Genomic DNA, 26597 nt, shown 5'->3' with positions numbered 1-26597 from the left:
AAATTCTTTCCATAATAGAAGAATTGCGGGAAGCAAAAATAATATATTAATAAAATAGAAAACATTTTCTCATTTTGTTTAATAGTAAAATGTCTATTGACAAGTTTGGTCACTTTTCAAATGATAGAGATTTTTCCTTGCTTTTCAAAAGGGAAGTTGAGAGTCTTACAGGTATATATATAGACACTGATGGTCACATAAATGTTCAGAAAAAAATAATTAAAAACTCTTCAAAACCAATAAACGGAAATGATTTGGCTATTAAATTGTATGTTGATGATAAAATTAATGAAGCGAAATCACATCAAATGGAAACTATAACTAAACCATTTCAACTACGAAATAAAAGAGTATCAGAGCTGGAAAGTAAAGTAATAAAAATGATAACTCAAATGGAGTATATACATAATTCAATAAAAGAGTTTGTTGATAAATTGGAAAATTTTAACAAATTCATAAACCAACATTTAAAAAAACCTCCACCAATCATTCGTTCTGATCAGACACAAATAGATGGAATAATACTTCGGAAAAGTCCATTTGCACATCGTGTAAACGAAGAAGAAGTTTTAACAATTAATGTGGATCATACATAAATATACCACTCTTTCATTATTTATTTTATAATTAAAATGTCAGTTGATAAGTTTGGTTGTTTTTTAAATGAGAAAGAGTACTCAAGAGATATAACAAAAGGTCTAGAAAAATTTCAAAGTATACTTAATGATTATGATGGACATTTAAATGTTCAGAGGAAACGATTTAAAAATTCCCTACCCCCCATTCATGAAAATGATATTGCAACAAAGATTTATATTGATGATGAAATAAGTAAAGTAGTACAGAATACATCTAATGAAATTTCTAAGCAACCGCAGAAACAACAAATCTTTAGATTAAGACCTCGAATCAATAATATTGAGGGAAAAGTGAGTGAAATTTCTAAAAAATTGGAATTTCTCATGAAAACTTTTAATAAGGTAGTGGAGGATATAAATGAAATAGAAAGTAACATTTTCAATTATATAATTGCACCAACCTCAGTTTTAAAAGGTGAAACTGAATCTTTAGAGAAGAAACCATTTATACCAGATAAAATAAAGCTATGAGTAAACGAGATATTGTAAATGAGTTACATCGCCCATCATTCAAGAATTTCCCAAGACGTAGAGTTATAGTAAAGGGTATTAATGATTTATGGCAGGCTGATTTGATTGAAATGGGGGCATATGCATCATCAAATAAGGGGTATAGGTATTTGTTAACAGTAATAGATACATTTTCTAAATATGGATGGGGTGAAGCAATAAAATCAAAAAATGCAGATGAAGTTACAAAAGCAATGGAAAAAATAATGAAATCTGGTCGTGGAGTACCAAAGAATTTACAAACAGATAATGGAAATGAATTCTATAATAAACAATTTAGAGAATTGATGAAAAGATATGAAATTAATCATTACTCAACATTTAGTACTCTTAAAGCATCTATTGTGGAACGTTTTAATAGAACAATAAAAGAACTTATGTGGCGTGAGTTTAGTTTTAATGGAAAATATACTTGGCTTCAAATATACAAAGAGTTGATTAATAATTATAATAACAGGAAGCATAGAACGATTAAAATGAAGCCTATTGACGTCAATGCTAAAAATGAAAAACAGATTTTGATGAGATCATACAATCATCTAAAAATATTTACAAATGGGTACTTTAAAGAGGGGGATCATGTACGAATAAGTAAATATAAACATGTCTTTGAAAAAGGCTATACCCCAAACTGGACAACGGAAATTTTTCGAATTCGGAAAGTACAAAATACATCCCCCACCACATATTTACTTGAGGACTTGAAGGGTGATCCAGTACAAGGCGGTTTCTATAAACAAGAAATTAAAAAAACAAAATTCCCTAATACTTATCTTGTTGAAAAGATTGTGAAACAAAAAGGTGATTATGTGCTTGTGCGTTGGCTAGGCTTTTCAAAATCAGAAGATAGTTGGATTCATAAAAACGAAATTCTATAAACAACAAGTGGAAGCATAGAACAATTAAAATGTAGGCATTGACGTCAATGCGTGAAAATAAATTATGTTTCCTCTTCACAAGCACGCAATTCCTATTTATAAACGGAACGGAACTTGATTATGAGCTTGTGCGTTGGCTAGACTAAAAGAGTATATACAGATAAGAATTTTGGGTGGAACTTGATTATGTGCTTGTGCGTTGGGTAGGCCTTTCAAAATCAGAAGATAGTTGGATTCATAAAAACGAAATTCTATAAACAACAATAAAAATGTAGACATTGACGTCAATGCGTGAAATAAATTATGTTTCTTCACAATCACGCAATTCCTATTTATAAAGTGTGAAGAAAAGCATGTACAGATAAGAATTTAAACAGAACGTTACATATTTATATATACAAATCTGGAGGGTATAAAGGCAGAAGAATTTCAAAAAGTGTTCAGTTTCCATCTATTCGTTCACGCAACTCAATTTCGGATCGTTTGCTTATTCATTCGATAGTTCGTTTGTTCGATTGTCAAAAAAACAAAATCAAAATTAAAATGACGGTTTTTATAATATTTTTTGTGATACTTTCCCTCTTTAATCCGATGGTGAAAATGGTACCACTCCCCAATGAAATGACTTTAATTGAAAACCCATCGACTTCCAATAATTCGATTGGGTTATTTATCAATGTTCCAAAACTAAAAAAAATCATTAAAATTGACTTAAAATTTGAGATCCTAGAGGACAGTCATATTTTTATGGATCTCATAAACAAGACAAGTGATGAAAAGGAGATACCAAACTTAAAAAGTGAACTCGATACTAAAATATTTAATGCTATTAATGGTAGCATTAATGAAAAAGACTTAACAACAAGTACAAGTGCAAGTACAGTTGAAGAAGAAACTACTAAATCAACATCTACTACAACTACATCTACCTCAACTACAACAAGTGCAACTACACCTACAATGAGAAGGGGAATTCTGGAGGAGGAGGAGAAGGAAGAAACAACAACTACAACAGCAGCAACTACATTAAAAAAAGAACTTCTGGAAGAAGATACAACAAAAACAGCTACATCAACAACTACAACCCCAACCAATCTTTTTGATTTTAATAGCGAAAATGAAAGTGTTGATCATATAGAAAATAAGAACATAGGAGAAGAAAAATCAGAAAAAATTGATATGGGTATAATTGATAGTGAGAGAGAATTTGAAAACGTAAGTCGAGCACCAACATTTAGTAATACGTCACAAGAATTAGTGTTGGGGATCAGTGATAGTGATACAGAATTTGAAAGTGTAAGTCGGGTTCCAATAAAAAGGAACACTACTCATAAATTCAAAAGCACTGAAAACATACACAACTCTCAAATCGAATTCACAAAGAGAGCTATAATTGAGAATTTTAAGCAAAAATTAGTTGAAAATGAAAGGAGAATAGGAGGGCATATGGATTTGGGAAGAAGGGGTCTAAACAGATTCTTTACCATCCAATACAAAACTGCTACAGTAGGAGTTAAATGTCATTACAATAATATTTATAGAAGAACACATTCTAGACGAAGTCTAAGTAAATCTAAGCGTATGAATTTAAAATATTTATCTAATCGCCAACGCCATCAAAAATCTAAACGCAATACTAATACCCCCTTAGCAACTTTAAGAATAAATTGTTTTGAATTTGCAGAAGTTTTATCCCAAACAGTAATTAATGCAGAGAGACGAAAAGACAGGATTGTCTATGAAAAAATATCAAAGGATGCTGATCTTCTCTCCAAACAAGAGAGTAAAAGAGAAGAGATAGAAGAAGAAGAAACAGGTTATCTTAGTGATGGTCCACAAATCCAAGAAATTGAAATAGAGGAAGCAGAAAGAATTAATGGGATATATTTAAGAAAGAGAAATTTAGCAGCTCAAATGATGCTTGAATATTTAAATAAAAAAGAAAGTCAGATTAGTACAGATAAAATATCAATTAACGATATTAACGATTTCAAAATAACTAATAGTGATATTATAACATAATCTGATTTAGTAGGGAAATATGTTTATTTTTACAGAATATAAAAATAGAAGATGAAAATAATAATTCGAGTAAATTAAAAAAAGGTGAGTTTAATATATATATATATATATATAATTTTATATACTAATATATATATATATATATATTTTCAGAACTCCAAAACATAAATAAAAAAGTTGAAAATAATATTTCGGATGGAGCTCAAAAAGGTTGGTTAAATACATATAAAATAATATTTGTATATATATATAGTAAAATATTTATATTTTCAGATCTCCAAAACATTAATAAAAAAGAGGATGGTAAATTTTCTCATAATTTGTATGGTGATGACGATGATGATGATGATGATGATGATGACCATGATACAATCCTTTATGATGATGAAAATCCGGAACCATGTATTCCAAGATCATCTAGTGAGGATGAAACTATTCTTGTTGAGGGTGGTATAGATAACTATGTTCAAACTATACCGTTTAATTTAGATGAAGATAATGATAAATACATTAAATCAATTCCTTTAAGTAATGATGACAATAAAGTATATAGATTACAGGGTGGTATAGATAACTATAAACAAACTATACCACTAAATATAGAAGAAAGTAAACAAATTGAATGTAATTCAAAGAAAATATTGTAATTCTTCTGTTAAATTCAAATTTTCATGTTCTGTTAATTCTCATAAATTTTAACATTACCCTGTAAGTAAAAGCGATGTTTGTTCTGTTAAATAAAAATTTTATAATAATAATAATAATAATATTGTGAATTGTAATATTTAGTTTATACATTACCTTACATTTTACCCTTTAAATAAAAAAGCGTTGTTTGTTCTGTCTTATTTACAATTATAGAGTACATTTATTCATTTTTTTTACAATCTAATAAATTTAATTCTAGTTCTGTATAAAACATTTCAAATTCACATTCATATATATTTTTCTTAAATTTTTCTATTTCATTCTCTTGATAATTATTTCTATTAGAACAATTCTCTATTTCTTTTATTCTTTGTTCATAAACATAAATATTTGAATCCATTTCATTAAGTTTATTTTCTAATCTTTTTTCATCTATTTTATAATGGCCATATTGTAGTGTATTAATTTTATTGTCTTGTATAAGAACCTTTGTGTCTTTATGACTGAGAACTACTTTTTTACATTTAATTGTTGATAAAAGATGATTTTTAGATCTAATCATTGACATAGAGCCTACCACTTCCTCTTCCGAAAACAAACATTTTTTAAAACTATTAAAAGTTAATTGATCTATTGCACTTCTTTTAACACCCTTTGATTTTTTCACTGTTTTTTCAGAGCTGTCATTACTATTAGATGTTTTAAAGGCATACATTTTTGATCTCAAACCAACAAATTCAGTCATAGGTCTTCCATTGAGTTCATCTTTACAAAAACCCAACCTTTTTTTATTAGCTTTAGGAAAATTATAGAGATTAAGTAATTCATCAGAATAATCTGATGTATCAAACTTCATCTCAACATCATTCCGAATATCTTTATAAAAATCTTCAGTGTTAATGGTATATATAAAAGAATCTGTATCCATATAATTTAATTGAACAGTTTCATTGTATTTAGGTTTGATATAATTATAATGAAAATCATACATTTTCCATTTCGATAAATCTAATACAGCAAAACCTAAATATAAAGGTTTGTTGTACAACACATTTAATCTTTTCATTTGAAAGGCAAAGAAGTTTTCTGAAAACTGTTTGACACTATGGAAGTTTGACTTTGAAATAAGAGATCTACCGCAATGCCTTTTTGGACCAGAAGAATCGGATGGTGAAGCACTTTCCCATTCAGTAATTAATTTAATATTAACGCGCTTATCTACATTTTCCATCGTTTTACCGTAGACAGCATTATTTAAAAGTTTAAAAAAATCTTTTTCAAATGTATTTTTTGCATTAGTTCTATGGAATGTATTCAAATCAATATATGTTTTTAGCCAAGGTTTCTGAAAGAAGCGAAGACCTCTATGAATTTTTGTTAGAATTAATCCATTTTCTATACACTGTTGAAGATTTTTATAATGAATTATATATTTTTCTTTATCCCTTAAATCAGCAATTAATTTTTGTATTTTGTCTGACTTTGTTGGTAACTGATTATTACAACAAAATGGAAGGTCATTATGTTTATCGTGCAATTTTAAAGGATATTTTAAATCTACCTCAAAAATGTATCCATATTCACTATCATCTGCAATCTCAGCAATGTTAATACTATCAAGTTCCCCCCTTGAAATCCATTCAAAACCTCCATATGGTAAAGATTGTGACATAGCCCAACCATATAAATTATTTGCATCCAAATAAATCAAATATGATGATTTTTGAGTACTATCAAAATTCTCAATATATTTATTATTTGCTTTAGCATATCTACATGTACATTGAACTAAGCCACCACGAATACCACTTTGAATAAATTTATACTGATCTATATCAGTTAATAAATCTAATTCAATTTTAGTACATTTTAACATAGCTTCCCATGATAATCCTGGTGTAGTGAAAAAATGTGCTGGATCAAGTGAATAAATTTTACTACAAAGTCTTCGAAAGTTTTCAAAGACATCAGACATTAATAAAACATCTGTTTTTAAATATAATTCTAAATAATCTTTAAGATTATTACAAGAAAACTCATTCCATACCTTTTGTGCGTGAGTATAATTTTCAACTGAACATTCATTTTCGGTTAAGGAACTATAGAAAGCTTCTCTAGGAGGTAATTTACTTTCTTTTAATTTCTCAACTGAATCTAAATATTCATATGGAAATACACCCTTTCGTCGCATTAAGTTGAAATGATTTTCATTAGGGAAAAATGATCTTGTTATACACATTTGTTCACTATCTAGATTTGAAGCTAATGTATCTAAAGCAGAAGGCATAAATCGAAACGAGTCTAGAAAACGGATTTCAAAGTTATCACCATTACTTAAAGTTATAATTTTTGAAATTGATATATATTGTTCCTTATTTAATGGAATTACCTTTATTTCACCAGGTATGACTGCCAAATCTTTAATAAATAGATGGCAATCATACCTGGTGAAATTGTGGAAGAAAACAGGAATAAATTTTGGAACTGTGTATTTTAAATTACACTCATTATGTGCTGCCCCCCTAAATTTTCCTGTGAAGTGACAGTGATCCCTAACTCTGTCTAATAAAAGAGGAGTGTTGCATATATGACAATTATTCGATTTTTGGAAATCATCTTCTTCAACATCTGACATTATTAAAGAAACAGATTTTGAAATATAGTTTTCATATATAAAACTTAAATTTTCTATTAGTGATAACAGGAAATTCATTCCCGAGTTAAATACAGTTTCTAAGACAAACTTATCTAAACTGTTATCATGTGCACACTTTATATAGTATGCATATGAAACAGGTCTATGTATATTTATAATATTTAAATTTAATGTTTCGTTTTTATTAATTGGTTGAAGGATGGATTCAAAGTCAGCGTAAACTGTGAATGGGACCATCACTTCCTTTTGAACATTTGTATACCGTAAAGTGGCATCCTTCATGTTGGGTAAACGCGAGACTTTTTTCCCACAGACTTCTGAATGCCGGTTGGCAGCATCTTCACTCAATGAGTAATTTAAGCAAATTTGACAGAACCATTTTTTTGATTTGTCTCTCGAAACTTGAGAGGAAACCAAACTAAAAAAAAGATAAACACAAGAAAAAAAAAATTTTTTTTTTAAGTATGAAAGCAAATAAATATTATGAAATTTAAAAACAAAAACAGGTAAAAGATATAATAATGATAAAATAATAAAACAACTTACTTTGAGAGATTTTTTATCCAAGTATAGTGTGCTTTACATCCTTCCTCCAGTATCAACATATTTATATGATTTCTCCTCACTTCAGGAGAGTAAAATATGGGCCCGAATATAACTCCATCGTCGAATCCAAAAAGTGTAATATTTATGTCCTTATTTATTTCCATAAATTTCGATATATCCGCAGGCTTTAGTGGAAATTGCAATCCAGTGAAATTTAGTGTGATCCCATTGACTTGAATTACTTCATCATTTATATTCACTTTATAGCTTGTGCATCTGTTCGCATTCTTATTTAGTTTACTTAATGCTGCGATTAAGCTCCATTTAAAACAATATTCATCATCTGTGTTTTTTACATTTATAATTGCTTTTTTTCCTTCTAAACAAGAGGGTAGTTTTATATAAGATGATCCTCTTAAGGGTGAATATTGATTAATATTCATCTCCAATCGAGTGAGATGAAGCAAAGTCCATCCACTATCCCTTTCTTGGAATTCTTCCATCCTCGCCAAAATTTTTTCCATGTGCTCCTTATATTCATTTTCAATGTTCGAATAGGCACTAATTATTGTCATCTTACTTTGAAATGACTTTATTTCAATACATTCCTTTTCTTCCTTCAAAAGTCCGTACTCTCCAAAAAGTTCAAAATTTATTTTCACCGATGCATAACTTTCCAACAATGGATACAAGTGAGGTAGAAAAGCTTCTCCTGCTTGCTCCATAAATTGTGTTGGATAAATTACATCATTGTTGGTGTTTTCATATAAGTAGTGAACAATCCTTCCTTGAAATCCAGAACTGATTTTTTTTATCCTTGAATCCACTGGTTCAACAACATTCTTCTTGTGTTGCTCCGTTCGCAGATGATGAGCCCACGAAATGTTACCCGATAGGGTAATGTTGCACTTTCCACAATACTTATTCATTTTTTTTGTTTTTATTTTTTCCTTTTTTTTTTTTGGAAGTATTGTATTGTTACTTGTACTTTTCACTTTGTTATACTTTACTTTTACTGTAAAGTATTTTATGTTTTATCAATTTGATAAGTTTACACAACACAAATCTGGGTAGTTCACAGTTCACACAACTTTACTTTACACTTGGTAAAGTATTTTAATTTTTATCAATTTGATAATCTCGCACAAATCGAATTCGGATGGAACGTAAGTTAACACAACTTTACTTTAGCTTTGAATTACCGGAGGGTTCACACGACGATTCTAGATGGTTCGCTCAACTCAAATAGTTTTCTAAAACTGAACTACTTTCCACATTTCTCCTTAACAAATACATTTTTTGAAAACTTAGAAGGTAACCGTTTTCTCTTTCTATAAGCGCATGAGAAAAAATTTTCAAATATGATTAAAGAAAAACGTATTTGACTAAACAAACGATCTCATTTGTTTTTGTGTATAAATGTGTATATTCTGTTAGGAACCACCACCACAAGCACCGCCACCACCACCATCCCTCTTACACTCCTACGCTCACTTTCCCCTTAATGCTCGCTAAAGAGGGGAGAGGTTACCGAACTCACGCTTGTTTCACACCACAAAAGTATGCGGTCTAATATCCCTCAAACCAACACCTTTTGACCACAAGACCGTAGCCAGGTTACACTAACAGGTGTCACCTACAACCCTAATTGAATCAACAAAACGCCCACGCATAGAAAAACAACTTCCCTTCCTCCTCCTCCTCCGCCTAAATATAGTTTTACAAATTCATACGCATGACAAAACACCCCTTGTAAAACGAATAGTTTTCTAAAACTGAACTACTTTCCACATTTCTCCTTAACACATACATTTTTTGAAAACTTAGAAGGTAACCGTTTTCTCTCTCATGTAAGCGCATGAGAAAAAATTTTCAAATATGATTAAAGAAAAACGTATTTGACTAAACAAACGATCTCATTTGGTTTTGTTCTGTTAGGAACCACCACCACCACAGTCACCATTTTGACCACAAGACCGTAGGCAGGTTACACTAACAGGTGTCACCTACAACCCTAATTGAATCAACAAAACGCCCACGCATAACAAAACAACGTTTTTGTTACACTCCCACGCTCACTTTCCCATCTAATGCTCGCTAAAGAGGGGGAGGTTACCGAACTCACGCTTGTTTCACACCACAAAAGTATGCGGTCTAATATCCCTCAAACCAACACCTTTTGACCACAAGACCGTAGCCAGGTGTCACCTACAACCCTAATTGACTCAACAAAACGCCCACGCATAACGCCTTCTAACCCAAGTTAGAAGCAACATAGTGATCTGTGTGCAACCATTGCACTCCACAAAATCCCACGCATGACAAAACACCCCTATCACACACGCAAGCCAGGTGTCACCTACAACCCTAATTGACTCAACAAAACGCCCACGCATAACGCGTTCTAACACAAGTTAGAAGCAACATAGTGACCTGTGTGCAACCATTGCACTCCACAAAATTCCACGCATGACAAAACACCCCTATCACACACGCACCTTTAGCTTGAGAAAAAGACAAGACAAAACAAGACATATCAAAACACCACTCTCTCACACTCCTACACACCACTTTCTAACCTCATTAAGTGACCTGTGTGCAACCATGCTCATCTAACTAGGGTCAGCAACACCCCCCTTTTTGAATTAATTATGCTAAGTAGGTCATTAGAACACCTGTGTGCAACCATGCGTGACTAATTAGGGTCAGTGTGCAACCATGCGTGACTAATTAGGGTCACCCCCACCTCCTTTTTTGACATGATTTTACCTAGTGAGCCAGCTCCCGTATTAACTACCTACTTATATTGGAATGATGTAAATGAGTTAGTCGAACGATTGGAAATTTTAGTAGCATCAAAAGGAGCGGGTAACACCAGCCACAATAACGAAATTTTTTCCATATTAGAGGAATTGCGTGAGGAAAGGATTATATTTTAATGGGTATAAATAGGAAGGACAAATATGTTTTACATTTATAAACATCATGTCTGTCGACAAGTTTGGACATTTTTCTGTTGATAAGGAACGATCAGAAAATTTGAAATGACGTGTTAATTTTACTGAGGGATTATTCATCGATGAGGACGGTAATCTAAATGCTCAAAATAAACGTATCAAAAATGGATCCAAGCCTTTAGACAACAATGATCTAGCAACGAAACAATATACTGATGAGATCCTCGGAAAGTTGGGAGAAGATTTAAGAAAAATTATAACTCATAATGTTATTCGTCGACTCACAAAAATTTTAAGCTTAGAAAATAAAATTGAATTGAATAATAAGAGGGCAGACATCACCTCGCTCACGAAACCGTGACAAATGATATAAAATCCTAATTTTATATTCTGCGCCTAAGAGTACTCCACAAATCCGTAAGAAAAGCCTGCCAGTTATGTAAAATTCGTCGCGCAATGCCACAGCCTCCACAAATGGCCCCGGTTCCAAAAGCTAGGTTGACCAGTTTCGAAAAACCGTTCACGTGCACCGGCGCTGATTATTTTGGGCCTATCCTAGTCAACGTTGGAAGACGCAAGGAGAAGAGATGGGTTGCGCTGTTTACCTGCTTAACACTGCGTGCAGTCCACTTCGAGATCGCTCACAGCCTCGATACAAGCTCCTGTGTAATGTGTTTCACGAATTTCATGGCACTACGTGGGACACCAAGAGAAATTTATTCCGATAATGGCACTAATTTCAAGGCCACGGAGAAAGCATTACGAGAGGAGCTGATCAAAATCGACTTCGATAAAATAGCAATCAAGTTCGACGGCATTAAATGGCAATTTAACCCTCCAGGAGCTCCTCACATGGGCGGTGCTTGGGAAAGATTAGTCCGCACAACCAAAACAGTCCTAAAAAGCATCTGCCCGAATTACTCATTCAACGATGAAAGCCTAAGGTGTGCTCTAATGGAAGCACAGTTCATCATAAACTCACGTCCGTTAACTTTCGTCAGCCTGGTCTCCGAGTACGACTCCGCGCTGACTCCAAACCACCTGCTAATGGGTTCATCAAATGGGTACAAACCAATTAAGGAAGAGAAGATGGATTTAAGACGTCATTAAAACAAGGTAAAACTTTTTGGAGATCGCTTTTGGCAACGCTGGGTGAAGGAGTTTACACCGGTACTTACTAGACGGACAAAATGGTTCGAAAGATGTCCCCCTATATCAGTCGGAAGCGTAGTCATTATCGTCGACGAAAACTTGCCTAGAAACTTATGGCTTAAGGGCCGCGTGACCAACACCATCCCCGCCAAGGACGGACAAGTTCGTCGAGCCACTATTAAAACGCAGCATGGGGTCCTCGATCGACCAGCCATCAAGATTGCGGTCTTAGATGTCGGCTTAGAAGATGGTAACTGACCCCCTAGGATCAATTACAGGAGGGGGAATGTTGCCGCCATAATTTAAATTTAATTTTTAATTTCTTATGTCATGTATAAGCACTCGATAATTCTCGATGTACCGATATCAGAAATATCGACCTCATTTATCTGTTTAAGAACCATCCCTAGAACCGTCATCGCAACGCCAAATGTAATACACATTGATTCGGAAGCTAAATGGCCAGCGGCCATCACACCCAGTAGGGTTGCCCAAACAACAACGACAGAGGTGAGTCTCTTTTTGACTTTATTCTAAATTCGAACCTATTCTTCCGTATTGTCCCTTGATTCGCCCTTGCCGACCAAGGGGAAGGAAAAAGCCCCCCTGGTGGACTCAACAACTATCAATCCTCAGAACCAGATGCCTGTTTAACAGAGCAAAGGCGGGAAATGAGGACACTATCTGGCTACAAGTATGAACTAGCCTCTTACAAAAAGGCCATTAGAAGAGCAAAACGAATGGCATGGCAGACCTTCTGCTCTGACATAGAAAAAACAAATGATGAGCCGCGCCTTTGGGTTATCTTCAAAAAGCAAATGGATCATGGTCAGACTCCAGTAAATAGTCCTTGGACCTGCTCCTAGACGCTCACTTCCCAGGGAGCCAACACGCATGTCGTCCTCCTGAAAGAGGAGCAGGAGAGCGAATCAAATTAGATCCACTCCTATCAGACCACAACATGAAATGGTCTATTCATAGTTTCAAACCATACAAATCGCCGGGACCGGTCGGGATAACACCGGCTCACATCCAACAAGCAGGACAAATAGCCATAAACTGGATAAAAAATCTTCCAATCCATCCTGGCGGTAGGAGAACTACCAACAGCGTTGCAAGAAACAAAGGTGGTTTTCATTCCCAAGGCAGGGAAGGCCACTCACACCACAGCAAAGGATTTAAGGCCAATAAGCCTAACATCATTCCTGCTTAAGAGCTTTGAAAGAATGATAAGCCTACACATAAGCACAGCACGCTTACACCAAAGGTAAGTCAACCGAATCGGCGCTACACTTGGTGGTAAGCAGCATCGAGAAATCACTCAGCATCAAGGAATACACACTGATCGCCTTCCTGGATATAAAGGGAGCCTTCAATAACGTGCTCCCCACTGCTATAACAGAATCTCTCACAGAACTAGGGGTTGAGTCGCCAATGGTGAGGCTAATCTATAAATTGCTGATAAGCAGAATGGTCACAGCCATACTAGGGACCACAACCCAGACTAGACTAGTGAACAGAGGGACCCCTCTTGTGGAATATTGCAGTAAATAAACTGCTGCGGATTCTGGAAGGAGGAGGTTGTGGCATACGCAGACGACGTCGCCATCGTCTTTAACGGAAAATGTCCACAAACACTTTGCGATATCATGACCGCTAAACATAAAATACTATCAAAATGGACGATAGCGAACGGACTCGGGGTAAGTCCCTTGAAAACGGAACTTGTTCTATTTACAAATAGATACAAAATTTCACAACTTAACCCACCCATTCTAAACAATTGTAATCTCTCTTTTAGCGATCACGCCAGGTACTTGGGGTTAGTACTAGATAAGCGCCTCATATGGGGCTTAAACAACCAAGAGAGAACCAAGAAAGCAACCATTGCACTTTACTCCTGTAAAAAAGCAATTGGGCTAAGATGGGGCATGTCCCCTAAAATAGTCAACTGGATATACACAGCGGTAGTCAAGCCAATTCTACTGTACGGAGGGCCAAATCGGCAGCTATTCGACTGAGGGACACAGGGCATTGGAAAGCCCAATTTTATGGACATGCTAAAATTCTCCAGCATGATAAATCGATTCCGAAGATCACGGATCTATGCAAATCCATTGAATATAGTCACACACCCTTTGAGGCCCTGAATGGGAACAGGGCCGACCGGGCACGACGGACGCAATCTGTTTCTATACAGATGGCTCCAAATTAGAAGGACACGTTGGCGGAGGTGTATACTCCGAACAATTAGATATCAGGAAGTCATTCAGGCTCCCGGACCACTGTAGCGTCTTTCAGGCGGAGGTCCACGCTATTAAAGAAGCACTAACCTGTTTAAGGAACCTTAGCCTTCAGAGAGGACACCTAAACATATATAGTGACAGCCAAACGGCTATTAAGTCGATCTACTCGACAAACACCAACTCCCGTACAATAGCAGACTGTCGCAGATCTCTCCACGAGATGGCAAATCAGTTTACTATCAGCCTAATATGGGTTCCGGGTCACCGGGACATCGTAGGCAACTGCATAGCGGACGAATTAGCCAGGCAGGGCACCACCAAGCCTCTCCTACCAGGAGAGGAAAATGCCTATGGCTACTTGCAAGCTAAACATAAAAAACCACTTCAACACACTAGCCAACACCCATTGGCAAAACGCACCACAGTGTCGCATCTCTCACCAGACATGGCCTGTGATAAACAACAAGAAAACCTCGGAGTTACTCAAGCTTTGCCGCACAGAGTGTGGCATGTTGATCCGAGCTCTTACAGGCCACTGGCTTGTTGGCGCGCATGCCGGCAGGCTAAAAGCCCCGCAAAATTATTTCTGCAGAAGCTGTAGGGATGAGGAAGAAGTGGAAACGGTAGAGCACCTTCTCTGCTTCTGCCCAGCCCTATGCAGACTTAGACTGAAACACTTAAGAAGACCCTTCATCGACGATCTTACCGAAATATCGGAGATTAATCTCAAAAACATAAGTGCCTTTATTAAATCTTTCGGGTGGAAGACATGCTGATCAGCTTAACAGGTTGAAACTACTAGAAACGGGACCCTAGAGAAGGAAAAACGAGATCATGCGGTATCACAATGGACCCATAGAGGTCTAAGTGTGTCGGACTATAGTCCGACAGCCGCCCTAACCTAACCTAACCTTAGTGGAAATGATACACTATCAATTATATAATAAGGGATATCGTTATCTTTTAATTGTTATTGACACTTTTTCGAAGCAAGCATGGGCTGTTGCTATTAAAAACAAAACAGGAGACAGCGTCACAAAAAGTATGAAAAGCATTTTCGATGACGTACAAAGAAAACGGAAAAACTTACAAAGAGATGATGGCAAAGAATTTTTCAATAAGACGTTTCAAAATCTGATGAAATTAAATCATATTAATCATTACTCAACGAATAGTATTTTAAAAGATAGTATCAATGAACAATTTAATAGGACCATCAAAAATATGATGCGGAAAGAGTTCAGCTATCAAGGTACCTACAAATGGATTAATATTTACAATGCATTGATTGCGAAATATAATAACACAATAAAACGGATGGCACCAAACGACGTAAATTTCATAAATGAATCATTCCTTCTCGATCATTTGAAAATCACTCATAATCCAAAATTCAAAGTTGATGATTATGTGCGAATAAGTAAATATAAACATGTATTTGAAAAAGGCTAAACTCCAAACTGGACAACTGAGATATTCAAAAACAAACCAAACAAAATACCAATTCTATTACGTACATATTAAAAGATTATCAAGGAAATGATATTAAAGGAAGATTTTACTAAAATGAGTTGATGAAAACTAAATTTCCCGACACATATCATATCATTTGTTAAATGGTTAGGATTCTCATCACAGCGTAATTCCTGGATTGATTTGTAAACAAACGCATTATGATGTCGATAACATTAACTTGTCGCAAATTATTTTTCTCCAATTGAACTTGATCACAACTATCAGTGCGGCTTTATAACTCTGGACACTTACAATTCGATTCCAAACGTTAATGTGGAAAGTAATCTATTTCATATTGGTAAACATGTGATAAAAATCCGCGTAGGTTATTATGAAATGAGTGATATTAGTGAACTTTTGCCGGGACAATATGCGAATTTAACGCAGAATGAACCCGTTGGAAGTAATACATTTTATCTAGTTCCAAGCTACAACACTTTGAAATCGGAAATTTTTTCTACAACTGACTTAATACATTTCAATAAGAATCAATCAATCGGATCATTATTGGGATTCACTTCGAAAATATTAAAACCTAATACAAGATACATGTCGTTAGACCTGGATATAAAATAACTGAGGTGCCTCAAAATGTTATATATCAACCAGTAAACACAAAAGAAATACATTCGATAACTTTAAAAATCGTTGATCCAGACGGTAATCTGATTAGTTTTCGTGGTGAAAGAATTTCAACACAGAGAAAATAATATACCAAAACTGGTCATCAATCGGGTATTTTTGCATATCAATTTTGATCCCTTATGTTGCCATATCATATTCATATTTTCGATCATGTCAATTTGGTATTTTTCATACCAGATTGATATGGGCACATATCAAAGTTGTGACCAAATTGTGGTATTTTTTAATTATCCAACTGATATGCTTTCATATCAAACTGATATACTTTCATATCATATTGATATGTTTGTAATATAAATATTAATCAGTTTTGTTTTTAGTTTTTTGCATCTTATAAACAAATAAATATTGAAAACCCATAAGATCGCTGTAAATATATATTTTTTATATATTTCGGATCAATTATAAAAATTATATCAGGACTTAGAAATAAATGACCGATCACGCTGTACTCGAATGCCTCCTGTAGCTTTGCATCAGCGTCAGGATAGAAGCTGTCCTCGATAGAAGCTTCCCAGCGAAGTGGTGGACGCAAACTTGCCCAGTTCGGCATCTTGGCCGGATATTTGACTTTGTGTAGTGCAGTGTGTGTAGTCAGCCACCGAAGCGCACGTTACAGTGTCCAAAAAATAAATATATTACAATTAGACAAACATCAAGTACAATTGAAAATGAAATACTTACCATTTGCAAAAAAAAAACAAGGAAAAACGCTATCGTCTAGTACCTCGACTATCAGATACCCGTTACTCAGCTAAAGGGACCAAAGGCAAATGGAGATATGCAAGCAGCAAAGCGAGATTAAAATACGCCACCTACCAGCGGTAGACAGATTAAAGCGTTATGGGCGTTAGAGTGGGTGTGGCAAATTTTTTTTGGATTAATCGATAGGTATTGACGAGACCAATACATTTCAGTTTTTATCTAGCATGAAAACTGTGGGCTTCAGAGGTTTGGGCGGTTTGTGGGCGTTAGAGTGGGCGTGGCAATCTTTTTTGGGTCAATCGATAGGTATTGATGAGAACAATATACTTCAATTAAAATTTTTATTCTAGCATCAAAACAGAAGGAGCCACAGTTTTGGGCGTAAGAGTGGGCGTGGCACATTGCTGAAACAAACTTGCGCTGCGTAAGAAGCTCAGGAATCTGCACGCCAAATCTTAATAGCCTAGCTCTTATAGTTTTTGAGATCTCAGCGTTCATCCGGACGGACAGAAGGACGGACAGACGGACATGGCTAGATCGACTCGGCTAGTGATCCGGATCAAGAATATATATACTTTATGGGGTCGGAAACGCTTCCTTCTGTCTGTTACATACTTTCCGACGAATCTAGTATACCCTTTTACTCTACGAGTAACGGGTATAAAAAGATGATTATCATTTTTTATATCATTTAATTTATCCTCTCTCGCTTTACCAACGTTGACCAGATCGGTCACTCGACAACAACAACAACAACGTGGAGGAGAACGACGACGACATCAACAAATCCTATTAACGGAGTGCATTAAAAAATTTTTATTGAGTTTAGGCTTCAAATAAAAATGTCTCAATTAATTAATGTGCTCGATAAACCCACTATTGATAGTTCAATAATAAAGAAAGATTATCATAGTTATTCCCCTTATTTGCGATCGTATGAGAAGAATTACAAACAACAACTTTTGCTAGAAAATTCTGGATGGTCCATCGATGATGCTGATCTAAAAATTGAAAAAGGAAACTTTAATTTTTGTGTGCCGTTGAACCTGTTACTTGGATTTGCCGAAGACTACAACAAAATATTGCTTAATGGGAAACATGATCTAATTCCATTAAAAGGAAAATATATCGATGATGTTTATAAACGCACTGCCGCTACTTTAACTATGGCGCAATTGAAAATGACCACGTCTGATGCGTACAAATTGTATAAGATTAATGTAGTAAGCAAACAAACTGCAGTATTGGTCCCATTCAGGAGTTGGGATTTTTATTATAATCAAGTAGTTTCACAGAGTACTACATTTATATGGAATGTTAAATTAGGTGTTGAAACTGAAAGCCCCCGTTTTATTATTATTGCATTTAAAAGAGACAAGAAGCATGTTCATTGTGATTTAACCGATGTGAAAGTATATCTTAATTCTGAGGCTTATCCGTATGACGGATTAAATAAAAATTTTAATTTGCATAGATATACACTTTTATAAGATATGTATATCAATTTTCAAAAAAGTTATTATGGTTGAGTCACAACCTTTAATGTCGCTGGAGAATTACAAAGATAAGGCTCCTATTAATGTTTTAGATTTAACGCATCAAAATGAGTCAGTAAAAAGTGGACCCATTGATATACGAATTGATGTTAAAACATTAAATAATATCCCTGCAAAAACATCTCCATACTGCCTCATAATTCATGGCAAATTATTCGAAAATACACCGCTATCAAACGAGGTTAGAAAAATATAGTAAATATATATATACAAATATTTTTCTATTTCTTTCTTTGTGAGTGTAAGCAATAGTAGCAAGTCAAACTGCAAGCTAGAAACTACAATCAACGGAATAAAAAAATAAAAATGTTGCTTATAATAATAATCGTTCCAATTATTTTGCTATTCGGTTTTTATTCAGGAAACTGTAATCCTATTTCTGGTCCTGATTTTGCCATTTCTTTGAATATCACCAATAATATCAAAACAAATACAAAAAGTATAGAATTTAATTTAACATTATCGAACAATGAGGTGTTAAAAGTAAACCTCTCATTCGAGTTCATGAGTCAACCATCAACGAGAACAACACCAACAACCGATGAGTTAATTGAATTGACAACTATATCACCAACAACAGCAGCAGCAACGACAACAAATACAACACCATCAGCATCAACATTAAGAACAAAAACAGCTAACGATGAGGACGATGACGATGATATTAAATTTACGCCAGATGAGGCAATTGTTTCAAACAAACCTGATAGAAAAAGAGAAAAATATTGGAGGAATACTGAATGCAACAGCACCATTCTATAAATCGACGGCTTTATCAGTTTGTTGTTTGTATAAAAGCAATTATGAGAAGAAAACTTTAAATATAAAATGAACCCAATATTTTGAGACAACAATAATTAAACGTGTATTGGCAAGCGGTGAGATTGAGCAAACAGTTGTGCAAAAAAGCCCCGACACCCTGCAACAAGTTATCCTGATGGAAGACATCAACAACTGTTTACAAACTGATAAGATGACAATCACTTGAGAGAGAGGTCGATGACAACAACAGACCCTGATAATCATTAGAGAGCCGGAACCAGATAGAGTGCAAAAGACTAGGGATAATTCAAAGGATTTTTTCAAAAAAAATAATAATGTGAATTTTTACAAAAAATTGTTCGGTCAAAATAATAGTAGTGAAAAGTTTCAAAATTTTCACAGCCCAAAAAAAACGTTTAAAGGATGAATTATGCACTGTATATAATTCATCTATATTTATATTATATTTTAGTATTTTGTTGCATATCCTTTGTTTGCTATAACAGCTGCACAGCGCTTATGCATGGAATCAACCAAGTCTTGGCACCTCTTTACAGGAATAGAGCCCCAAGTCCTTTGTACAGCTTTCCAAAGTTGGAAGTTATTGCTTGGTTTTATTTCTAAGATTGCTCTTTTAACGTCACACTATAAATTCTCAATAGAATTGAGATCGGGTGACAGTGCGGTCCACTCCATGACATTTACTTGGTTGGCTGCGAACCACTCCCTAGCATGTTTACTTGAATGTTTTGGATCGTTATCCTGCTGGAACGTCCAAATAAGAGGCATGTCCTCGGAGGCATATGGGAGCATCACGTCGTTAAAAATATTGACGTATACGTAACGGTCCATGATGGTTTTGACCCAATATATTGGCCCAACTCCATAGTGTGAAAAACTTGCCCAAATCATAATTGATGAACCACCATGCTTTACCGTTTTTAGCGTATACTTTGGAGAAAAAGCACTTAAGGGTGGTCGTCTAACAAACTGCCGAGAGCCTCGGCCTCCAAACAAAACTATTTTTGACTCATCCGACCACAAAATATTCCTCCACTTTTCCAAAGGCCAATTCAAGTGCTGCCTTGCGAACCTTAAACGTTTGGCGGCATGTTTTTTTGTGAGTAAGGGCACTTTTCTTGGACTTCTTGAAATGAGGTCATTATCTCTAAGCCGTCTTCTTACCGTTTCCAAACTTACATTTAAGTCACATGTTTTTTTCAGAGATGCAGCAGACGCGAAAGGCTCTATTCTTGCCTGTCTTGTTAAGCGATCCACTGATCTTTTGTCTAATAATTTGGGTCGACCACGCGTTTCATTTGCTGGCTCATATTTAACAGCATTTGTAATCATTGTAGAAGAGCAGCCAATAATATTTTGCACTTCGACATAAGTCTTTCCAGCAGAAATCAATTTTTTTAATCAGATCTCGCCTCTCGGCAGTACAGTGTTTCCCACGCCCCATGTAGCTAGAACTAATTTTAGAGAATAAATTCAAAAATGCTAGGGACTATTAAATAACATCTAAATGTATTGTTAAACAACACAAACCTTGTTAAAAATTGAGTAAATTAAATTATTCTTGATAATTTCTCTGGCACTACTATTATTTTGACTGAGTCAAGCACGCGGGTCATTGCAAATAAAGGCGAAAACAAATACAAAGAGGTATGAGAACCGAAATGAACTGCACATTCTTAGAGAGCAGATAATTACACTTACTTAAGAGAAAAAATGAATTAGATTGGCGAAGAAATAAAGAAAATAATGATAAAAAACTCTCTGTGCGAACGACACTACTATTATTTTGACCGCAACTGTATATATATATACTTTATTCATGCATATACCTAGAAACAATTTTGTAGAACTAGATGTTAGGCAATCGCCCAAAGGGGAAAGTATGTAAATTATGTTTTAATTCTGAAGCCACGATCTATCCCTCGCCGCTGTCCGTGAGGATGAGGGGTTGCGATCCAATTGCCACCGTGGCTGGTCCGGGGGAAGGGGTGATGATACAGTTGCCGCCGTGGCTGGCTGCTATTATGGATGAGCTGGGCGGTTGCCACTGGCTCTCTTTTTATGAAGATTACGTCGGGAGTAACTAACTCCGTTGCTAACAGCCCTTAAGGCTCGATAACCAATTTCAATTAATAAAGTAAGTGTTGACGGCCAATGCCGGAGTTTTATATTCAAGCCAATGCTCTTTAATGAATGTCCAAGTAAAAACAAAAAACATATTTGACTTTACGTAAGCTATGCGCGGCCGGCAAGCCGACCGCTCGTGCAGCAAAGTGCTGACACTAGCAAAATCAACATAACTCACCATACAGTGCACCAATAAGAACCAGGCACGGCCCCTAAAGATGTTTATGCTGATTTTGCAACTAAACACTAGGGTGATCCAAAAATCACCCAAGATCTGTATCGACTTATAATTACTCCTTAACAGTGTTAACAACTCCCCCCTTAGGAATATGACCGTCCTCGGTCATCTGGAATTTGTCAACGACTTGTTGGATCTCCCGTGCGTCTCGTCTCCTCCTCAGCATCTTGATGAGTAGGAAGGAGCAGCTGATGAGAAGACTGGCTCCCAAGCCAACCGCGAACCAGGTGTCGATAGTTCCAGCCGATTTCACTTCTTCCTTAAGCCCTTGGATAACCTCCAAGTTTTGGGTGTTAATTCTTTGGAGAAGTGGCATGCTTAGTGTGGAATCGTGGCCGATGATGTTGAGTAACGGGGATGCCGCCATGCCCGGAGTTTTTCTTATGGCTTCACGTTGGTTTGAGTATTTGGTGCCATTAATGAAAGCCACTCGCTCGAACGTAATGAGGTGTGTGCCGTCGGTGGCTATTTCAGGGCCGTCGTCAGTGCTGACTTTAGCTGGACACTCGTTGATTATTATTACTCCGTCATCTATTAACGTGATGGGGTCTAGGTGGCTGGCTTGCGTCTCGCATAGTGCGGTACTCCCCGCGTGTAGGCCTCGAGCGCAAGTATCATGGGTCGCCAGCTTGCAAAACGACGCGTAAGTTGTTGTTACGCAATCGGTGACTGCTAAGACGTCGCTATTGCATTCGGCTACTGTGTTCTCCTTCAATTGCAGGATGGTATGTTGGTGTGATACAGGGAAGATCGTGACCTTTTTTACAAATAGTTTTAATCTTAGGGTATGGGATTAGCACATGGATTATACTATCGGACTGAAGGACTCTAATGTTAGACGCCTCTAGTAGGCTAATGATGGGGACTTCTGTGGGGTGATCAACAAATACAGACTTCAAATCATTTTGATTAAAAATTGCTGGGTTTATGATGTTGGCTTTTGCAAGTGTGACTGTAAGCATTACGTTTTGAATCTCGGTTATTAGTATTCTATTTCTGGCCAAAAGTACTTCGTATAGGTGGGAAGTGTCAACTATATTATTTTGTTTTGCCTTGATAATTTTATTAACGGCCTCTGTTAATTCATTAATTTTATTCTGCGTCTGCGTATTTATTATAGCCTGCCGGTTATTTGACTCAATTAAACGTGCCTCGGACACTTTTAGCATATCGAAGTCGGCCGCATCAGGTGTGCCCGCAATTACTTTGAGTGCGGTGCCTAGGAAGTCTAGGCTCCTGGCCATCCTATGGTGTATTTTTAAGACAGACAATAAACTTCTAACATGTTCGGTATCGACGTCTAACAATTTTTCATATGAGACTGTGGGAATAAATCGGACAACCTAGTAGTTTCTTCTACTATAATTGAAAATTCGGACAAGTTACTTGAATGTCGAAGCAAGTTTCTTTGTTCCCATACCAACGCGATTCCGTCCGAAATTGGGATATACTGAGCATGCGAATAATCCGTTACTCTAGCGTTAACTACAGTTAACGTTATCAATAAAATTCCCGCGATCCTGTAAGAAGGCGAAATGTTAATCTACTGTGTATAAAATGGAGTAACTATGCTAAGGTGTAAGTATATATGAAAATAAAGTAAAAAAGGTAAAAAAGGATGAGGGGTATTTTTATCTAAGGTTGTCCTTGTGGACCACCCTCCCTCTAATAAGGACAGACGTTCCCATGTCTGCTTGTACACGCTCTTCTGTGTACAGTGCGGTTAGTTTATTTCCTAACCTTTTGTTATTTTTGAGGTATACTTTTTCTCCTACCTCAAAAATTCTGTTTTACCTAGTAGGGTTGATCCTGTCTAGATTGGCCTGTTGTGCCTTTTCAATATTACCTATTATTGCCAATTTTTGTTCGGAATTAGCTGAGTGCAAGGCCTGCTTAGGTGACAGTCTTGTCACTGAATGTATTGTCTTGTTATATTCTACCGTGGCTCTCATAATAAGCTCAACGGTGTCGTGAACCTTTTGGTCGATTTTCATGCACCTAGCTATCTCAGTTAGGGTACTGTGGAATCGATCCACTTGCCCGTTTGAGCTGCTGTGTAGAGGGGGTGCATTAACAATGTCAATGTCATATTGATTTTTCAATAATGAGGTTATAGTCTCAGAGTTGAAAGACGCCTCATTATCACAATATATTGTTTTAATGTTTGGGAAAAAATTTATTAGTTGTAATATGGGGCTGCGCACATCGACTATGGCCCTAGAAAGTAATGGCTGTACTACAGCGAACTTTGAAAATTTATCTATGCAGGTTAAAAAAAATCTCTTATCCGTAGAGTATATGTCAATATGCAGCATTTCGCCAGCATATGAGGGGGTTGGTGTGATACCTAACTCTTGCTTCTTGGGGTGTCTGTTGTACTTCCCCTTGGTGCATGTCTTGCAGTTTACAACCACTTCGTTGGCGATTTTGGACATATTTGGAAAGTAGTAATCCTGAAGGACTTGTTCAACATTTTCCTGGGCTGCCCTGTGAGCGCGGTTGTGTTCGCAGATAATTATTTCTTTTTGTTCATTTGCATCCGTGATGTCATTCACGAATTCTTTGCAATGCCAGAACTTGGTTGCTGGGAATTCGGTCACCAAGGAATGTTGGATGCATGCTAGTGTGGAGTGGTCGCAGTAAATGGCGTTAACAACGTCTACGTTTACTACCTCTTTGACCAATCCGAACAGCGAGTCCCTGTTATTGAATTGGATTATGTGTCGGTTTTTGGTCCCGAAAACTATGAAGTGTCGCCGTAAAGGCTGCTCTGCTTCCTCCAGGATTATTTGATTCCTGCAGCAGTTCAGGGGTTTATCGGTAGATTCGACCGTGTAGGTTAAGGAAAGTTCACTGTGAATAGTGGCTACGTCAGATTGGGGTTCGTTTTGTATAGCGTTTATGTTTTGACGTGACAAAACATCGGCCACAAAATTTTCTTTTCCGGGTTTGTAGAACACCTTGGCGTTATGTTCTTCGATGAATGCTTTCCATCGTTTAATTTTAGCATTCGTATTTCGCTCGGATACAGCGAAAGTAAGAGGTTGATGGTCCGTAAAAATCCTGATCTCTTTTGTGCCATATAGGTAGTTTTGTCCTATAGCCCAAACAATTGCCAATAATTCTCTTTCGTTGGTTGCGTAATTGAGTTCACAGTCTTTCAACGTACGAGATATCATTGTGATTGGCCTGCCTTTTTGGGAAAGTACCGCACCGATACCGCTTGCTGAGGCATCGGTGGTCAAATCGAAAGGGAGTTTGAAATCTGGATACGTTAGTATCACATCTTCTGATGACAAAATGTCTCGCAGGCGCTCGAACGCTCTGCGTTGGGACTCATCAAATTCGATAGCCACCTTTTTCGACATGTGTTTATTAACCGTGCCATTCTCTCCCTTAAGTATGGAGGTAAGTGGTCTGGCTATGGTAGCGAAGTCCCTGACAAAACTTCTGTAGTAACTAGCCAACCCTAGAAAAGACCTGAGGCTGAACAAATTTTTTGGTTCAGTGTACTCCTGAATGGTTTTTACCTTTTCCGGGTCTGTTTTGGCTCCGTTTGAAGTAACAATAAAACCTAAAAATTCAACACTTTCTTTGAAAAATTTTGTTTTCTCTGGTGCCACTCTCATGTTGGCTTCGCACAGGCATTTAAGGACTGTGTCAATGTGTATAACGTGGTCGGCAGCGTTTTCGGAGAAAATTATCACGTCGTCTACGTAGACGTAACAAATCTTCCCAATCTGCTCACGTAGTACGTCATCGATCGCCCTTTGAAAGATGCTTCCCGCATTTTTCAGTCCAAAGGGTAGACGGCAAAATTCATACTTTCCTCCTATGGAGAAAGCAGTTTTTTCGCGGTCTTTTTCAGCCAGATAAATCTGGTGGTACCCCGATTTTAGGTCGAGGGTACTAAAAAATTTTGCCTTTCCTAGATTCGCTAGAATCATAGGAATACTTGGCATAGGGTAACGGTCGGCGATAGTTCGTTCATTCAGTTTCCTGAAATCGATCACCAGCCGTTTTTTCTTGTTGCCATCTGCATCAAGTCCCTTTTTGTCAACAACCCATGTTGGGCTGTTAAATGGCGACCTAGAAGGTCGGATAATGCCATCCTTTAGCAGCTGTTTGATTACTGTGTTAACGAAATCTGCTGCTCCCATGGGGTAGGGATATAGCTTGGAATATACGAGTTCGTTAGTCTCCGTACGAATTGTGGCAATGATCGAGGTGTATAAAGGTAGCGCCTCGTTAGAGTGAGAAAACGCTTGTTTCCTCTTAAGGATCATTTTTTTAAATGCAGCTTTCACTGAATTTTGGACTATTAAGTCATCGATATTTGTGAAGTTCACGTTATCGCATTCGTGGTATTTGAGCTGTTCAGATATGTTTCCATACCTGATTACGCTGTTTTGTAAATCTAATGCCGCTCCGGCCTGCGTTAGCAAGTCGAAACCTATTATGGCATCAAAAGTGTTGATAGTATCGAGTAAAAAAAATTGAGCCTTTAGGCCGAATATGTGCATGAAGCATTTTTCTTTTATATTACTGGAGCCATGAATGGAACTCACAGTGAATGAGGAGTCGACAGGCATTATGTTCTTCAGCTCCTTTAGGGGCTTTACATAACTCTTTACCGCTCCAGTGTCTATGAGGATTTTTATAGTTTTCCCCGCCAGCCCTCGCTCAATGAAGGGCAAGCGAGACCTTCCTCTAAAAAAATTGACAAGGTCGTTACCGTCAAATGAGACACTGTCATCATCAATTGCACTTAATGC

The 26597-nt window shown here is 36.3% G+C and overlaps 1 protein-coding gene and 1 long non-coding RNA gene across 2 annotated transcripts; both read left to right on the top strand.

The window, feature by feature from the left end:
• The first annotated feature begins 1220 nt into the window (after nucleotides 1-1220).
• LOC139354146 (uncharacterized) lies at nucleotides 1221-4861 on the top strand. Its single transcript, XR_011605228.1, has 3 exons — nucleotides 1221-4132; nucleotides 4202-4258; nucleotides 4322-4861. It is a non-coding gene; the product is annotated as an uncharacterized lncRNA (long non-coding RNA).
• A 6450-nt stretch (nucleotides 4862-11311) lies between these two features.
• On the top strand, nucleotides 11312-11965 carry LOC139354445 (uncharacterized). Its single transcript, XM_070998681.1, has one exon. It carries the CDS (start codon nucleotides 11312-11314, stop codon nucleotides 11963-11965), a length of 654 nt encoding a protein of 217 aa, XP_070854782.1.
• The last annotated feature ends 14632 nt before the right edge of the window (nucleotides 11966-26597 follow it).

The sequence above is a fragment of the Drosophila suzukii genome (genome assembly GCF_043229965.1).
Source record: "Drosophila suzukii chromosome 2 unlocalized genomic scaffold, CBGP_Dsuzu_IsoJpt1.0 scf_2c, whole genome shotgun sequence".
Lineage (NCBI taxonomy): Eukaryota > Metazoa > Arthropoda > Insecta > Diptera > Drosophilidae > Drosophila > Drosophila suzukii.
This window is presented reverse-complemented; position numbering and strand designations above follow the sequence as displayed.

Coding starts and splice junctions, on each gene's coding strand:
- LOC139354445 (XM_070998681.1), top strand. CDS start 11,312: ATGCCACAGCCTCCACAAATGGCCCCGGTTCCAAAAGCTAGGTTGACC.